Source organism: Arachis ipaensis, chromosome B04, assembly GCF_000816755.2.
Source record: "Arachis ipaensis cultivar K30076 chromosome B04, Araip1.1, whole genome shotgun sequence".
Lineage (NCBI taxonomy): Eukaryota > Viridiplantae > Streptophyta > Magnoliopsida > Fabales > Fabaceae > Arachis > Arachis ipaensis.
The window spans coordinates 10,889,145-10,894,612 of record NC_029788.2 but is presented as its reverse complement, the minus strand read 5'-3'; the positions used below and the strand labels follow the sequence as shown (position 1 = coordinate 10,894,612).

Here is a 5,468-nt window from a genome sequence, read left to right as displayed (position 1 = left end):
ATGCGACATGAGCTGGGGGTCTATCCCCGGCATGTCAGCTGGCGTCCAAGCAAATAGGTTGCCGTTAGTCCTGATCATTTCCATTAGAGGTTCCTTCAGGTTGTGTGGGAGGTTTCTGTTCACGAAGGTGAACTTCTCGTCTGAATCGCCGACCCTGAACTTTTCAAGATCTCCTTTTGGTTCCGGTCTGGGTTTGTCATCGACCCTGGCGTCTAGGTCGGCAAGAAAGACACCGGATGCTCCTTTAGATTTCTTTCTCAGGGAGAGGCTGGCGTTGTCGTATGCGACTGCCATCTCTAGGTCCCTCTGATGGTCCCAACTGATCCATCATCAGCTACAAACTTCATTAGCAATAGCTTGGTAGAGATCACTGTCCCAAATTCGTTGATGGTCTTCCTCCCCAGGATGAGGTTGTAGGCCGTCGAGTCTCTTAAGACCACAAACTCTGCCATTAGCGACCTCTTCCCCATGCCTCGCCTATGGAGACCGGGAGGAAAATTACGCCGTCTGGCTTGATGAAGTTATCACCTAGGCCTACCACGCCGTGCTGGTGACCTCGGAGGTCGGCGTCTCGTAAGCCCAGGGCGTCAAAAACATTGCGAAACATGATATTGGAACCAGCTTCTGTGTCCACCAAGATCTGCTTTACTAGGCCGGTGCCCACCCTGGCCGTGATCACCATCGGCGGACTCTCCGCCACCTCATCGAACCATTGATCCTCGGGACCGAAAGATATCAAGGGCAACCTGCGAGAGGTCGGTGCAGGGCCAGAGGACATAGCTAGAACCTTGGTGTCCTTTTTACTAGCCGACTTCGACCTGGGAGGGACATCCCTTCCAACCACCACATTCACCACAGTGAGGGCACGCTCCGCGTCCTCCTCGGGTTCCTGTCTCTGCTTTACGGCGCGGCTTTTGTCCTCGGTTGACCGGTCCCTCCTCCTAGGTTCCCTTATTAGGTGGGCGAACTCGGCCAGCTTTCCTTCCCGGATGGCTTGCTCCAGGGCGTCCTTCAGGTCGAAGTAGTCTTGGGTCTTGTGGCCATATCCCTTGTGATAATCACAATAAAGGTTTTTATTTCCTCCCGTCCTGTCCCTGAGTTGTCGGGGCTTCGACAAGATGCCCTTGTCGGCAATTTACTGATAAACCTCGACGATTGGAGCCGCTAGGGGGGTGTAGTTGGTGAACTTCCCAACACGGGGAAAGGGTTTGAAAGTCTTGGCCGTTCCTCCGTCTCTAGAATGTTCTTTGGACCTCTCACTGCCACCGGATGGGCGGGCACTAGGGTATGCGGGCTACCATTTATTGGCTGCCACGACCTGACTTACCTCTTCATCATTAATGTATTCCCTGGCTACGTTCTGAATTTCCTGCATTGTCCAGATGGGCTTGGTGGTGAGGTGTTTTCGGAAATCCTCATTTAGCAAACCATTGGTCAAGCATAAGCTGGCCACCGAATCAGTTAAGTCGTTTATCTCGAGGCACTCATCGTTGAATCTGTCCAAGTATTTTCTGGTCGGCTCGCCGTTTCGCTGCGTCACCCCTAGCAGGCTAATCGGGTGTTTTGCTTTGGCGATGCGCGTGGTGAACTGGGCCAAGAAAGAACGACTGATATCGGCAAACGTGGTTATGGATCCCTGGGGGAGGGCGTTAAACCAACGAATCACCGGCCCAGCTAAGGTTACCGGGAAAGCTCGGCATCTCACTTTGTTACCTACCCCTTCCAAGTTCATCATGGCCTCGAAGGACGTTAGATGTTCCTGGGGATCTTGGGTACCGTCGTACCTCATATCTGTCGGTTTGTCAAAGTGCTTTGGTAGTCGTACTCCAAGGATCGAGTGGTGAAAAGGGTTTGCCCCCATGACCACCGGTTGCCTTTCCCGATGTTCTCTGTTAGGTCGGCCGCTCCTCGTCCTTTCTCGGCGGTGTACTTGAGGTGGTCGGTTTCTTCTTCTTCGTTCTCTGTCGCTTTCCCAGTCTTCTTCTTCGGTGTCTCTCGTTGGCGATCTGTTGTAGACCAACGGGTCTCGCCTTCTCCTTGGCACCTCTCTGCTCTCCTGGCTTTGTGATTATGTCTGGGGGCTCGAGGTGCGCCTGGAGCGACTCCTCCGGAGACTCCTTTCTCCCCTTGGAGTGGATCGGGAAGGCTCCTGGCTAGGAGTGGGCTGACGACTTTCACGTTTGGCTTCTTCTCGCTCCAAGTTCTGCACCCTGTAGTGCAGCTCTTGTATTATCCTGGCGCTGTCGCTGTCAGTCCCTCCAAAGGGTCGTCCCTCTGTGTGTTGCGGGGGAGATCTGCTGCCTTCGCGAATGGTGGCTCCGGCGGCTACCCCACTTCCTCGGGGATCTATCCCCTCCCCGCGGGTTTCGGCTCCACTGTCGGCTGCGCCAGAAACCAAAACAAAATCCATGTTGGGGAGAGTCCCCATAGACGGCGCCAATGTTCGGTAAGTCGGGTTACCGGACGATTCGGGTGGTAGGATGTGTGTGAAGATGGGTCTCTGTCTCGATCTGGGCGCTGGAAACGGTTCGCGCTGGCTGCCGATCTGACGAGCTCTTGATGAAGTGAAGGGGGTGTCACCTGCAATGCCACTCCGACGCACAAGTCAGCAGAGTGTATAGGTGATGTGAGAATTTGGAGTAGGGTGACGTACCTTGGAGGAGGGGTAGGACCCTTCCCATATATACCATGTCATGAGTGGGTCCCGCGAGGGCAGACCCACCTTCCTTGAAACTTCCCAATACAGTTGTAGTAGTGAGTTATAAAGAACGCGTGTCCAAATCGGTTGTTGAACGTCCCGTGCCCGCCCGTTTGGATCGGGTGACCTATGGATTGGGTCGGCCCACATGATGTTTGGGTTGGACCGTAACAAAAAACAACACAAAATATCTAATTCCTAGATTTTTCTTTTGAAAAATAAAAATTATGGGATAAAATTTTTGTGGCTTGGAATTTTTATTTTTAAATTTGTTTTGGGGGTCTTAATTAAAAATAGAAAATATTTTTTTGTTATACTTAGATATACTTAAATAATACATATATTAACGTGTCCAATATTCATCATTTAAATTCTTGAAATTAATTTGGAAATAGTATATGTTTATTAGTACAAAATATAATTTTAAATGTTTTATATAATTTATTTAAAAAATAATTTATTTTTAATAAATATATTATATTATCTTGTCTCAAAAAAATGTAGTTTTTTTCAAGTCTCACAGTATCTTCTAAGTCGTTCCATTTAATGGCTGCCCAATGAAGCTAATATGTGCGTATCCCGGTTTAGAATGATCTTGTTGGCCTCAAATGCATTTTTTGGGCAGTGCCAGTTGCATCTTTTATAAACCGAAATGATGTTGCCGTCCAATTTACTAAAAGTATGCAAAAAATGACCAAGTCACCACTAAGATAGTAGATTCCTATCGCAAACAAGTCCAACAATAAGTATCCAGCGGAATTGGGCCTCTAAATTTCGCCACTTGTCCCCTTCATCATTCACATCACCATTAAATATGACATTTAATGTGTACAATTATAGTTACTATATATATAATTACTAGAATACTCAAAAGTCCTAAATATTGCTAAATTATATTTTTTTTATAAATTATGTATGACGAAATATTTTAAAAAAAATTATATGCTAATTTTTTTATATTTCCATATATCTGCAGTAAAGATAATTTTTCATCCTATATTTTTTGTTATTAAGTTATAACCTCAACTCAAAATAAAAAAAAAATTTACTTTTGATTAATTAAAATTTTTTTTTGATATTGTCATTAAAGATAAATAATCAATCAAAACCAATCAAGTCAAAACGAAACACTAAGAAACCTGCATTAACAAAAAAGCAAGGACTAAAAGATTAAACTGCTAAAAGATTAATCCTTCATCCTATTTTTTTTTATTGGAGTCTAATTCATTCTGCTATAGCCTATCCTCTTTATGTTGCCAATTGGATCTTTTCATGTTATTACAACAGAAAGAAAATATATTTTATAAATTAGTGTAAAACTCGCGCTATATGCGAGTCAAATATTAATCCATTGTAAGAATTACTAAACTTACAATGAGATTTTCACATATACCAATTTTAAAATCACAATTAAACCATCTCATCGAAGCATCACATAATTAAGCTTCAGATAAAAAACAAATTACTTTATGTTTATTAAAATTTTTATAAAAATAACATAAACTTTTTAAATATGATAATCAAACACTTCAATTACCCCAAACAAAAAGAAAAAAGAAAACATCTTAATTTAAATCGTACCTGGGATAAAATCTTATATCTGGTGACCAAGCCACACCAAAGTTTGTGCACTTTCCTGCTTCAAGCATGTTAGATATCCTTGCACGACCTTTTCTGTCATACTCAATAGTTGAATTCTTATCAGAATCTGAAAAGAAAAAGCAATCCTCAAATTCAAACACACAAAACATAAATTTCAGTAACCTGATTAAAAGATTTTGCTAACAGAAGACTGAATAAATTAAAATACTAATAATACCACACTATTAAAATATGGTGCCAGAACGCTTATTGAAACATTACACTGGAGCTTGGCGTGTCTTCTGCTTGCATCCCGAACCCTAACTACATTTTCTGTAATTTTTTTAAAAAAGAAAAAAATAATAAATTTTTGCTTTTAAAGAAAAAAAGTTATCTATGCCACACCACCGACGACAGGATCTCGGAGCTTTTCAGTTTTTTTTACTAGAGTCGTCAACTTGTTGCCAACCGCTCCTTCTTTATTGATAGTAGTAATACCACCCAACGTGTCACTATTCTTTCTCGTTACAGCTGCATCAACAGCCACTGTCACCTCTGATTTATTGTTCTTCATCTTTACTACTCGCTGGAAAAAGATTCAGAACTTCTGCTATCATCTTTTTTTTTCTTCGTCAGATGCTCTCCTAACCCGCAACACTAATCACCGTCATTCTCTATTTTCTATGCCAATTATTGATTCCATCACCAATGAGTTCTTTCTTTTTTATTAGCGATATCTCTATATTTTAAACCTTTTAAATTGATATACAAAGAGAAAGAATCCGAAAAAAAAAGAATAAAAGAAAGAAAAACAGAAAATCAAGGATAAAATTAAATAATAGAACCCTCAGTTTAAATTTATTCACTCAGCTTTGATTTAAAATGTTCATTCAAATTTTGTATTTGAATTCTAACCCCAAAAGAGAAATAAGCCGCTCATAGCCAAAATGGCAAAATCTCCTTCTCAATCTCTATGCATTGAAGTTTCTATTACTTTGCGTCACGAAGTAACTTTTTTTATGGCAGCTATAATGACTATTTTCCTCATTCACCTTTCAATGTTTAGATTTTACCCTTTCAAATGATAATGTAATTTCACTTACTGATGATATATGTAATATGTGTCATTTAAACAGCCATAACACTTGTCGTTTAAGTGGCCATAACACTTACCGATTACCTAACCATT

General features: G+C 41.9%; 1 protein-coding gene across 1 annotated transcript; it reads right to left on the bottom strand.

Moving 5' to 3' along the window:
* Nucleotides 452-1,861, bottom strand: LOC107636038. Its single transcript, XM_016339572.1, has 2 exons — nucleotides 1,328-1,861; nucleotides 452-1,048 (listed from the first exon to the last, which is right to left on the bottom strand). Exons 1-2 carry the CDS (start codon nucleotides 1,859-1,861, stop codon nucleotides 452-454), a joined length of 1,131 nt encoding a protein of 376 aa, XP_016195058.1.

Coding starts and splice junctions, on each gene's coding strand:
- LOC107636038 (XM_016339572.1), bottom strand. CDS start 1,861: ATGGGGGCAAACCCTTTTCACCACTCGATCCTTGGAGTACGACTACCA. Junction 1,049..1,327: donor AATACATTAATGATGAAGAG/GTAAGTCAGGTC, acceptor GATTATCACAAG/GGATATGGCCACAAGACCCA.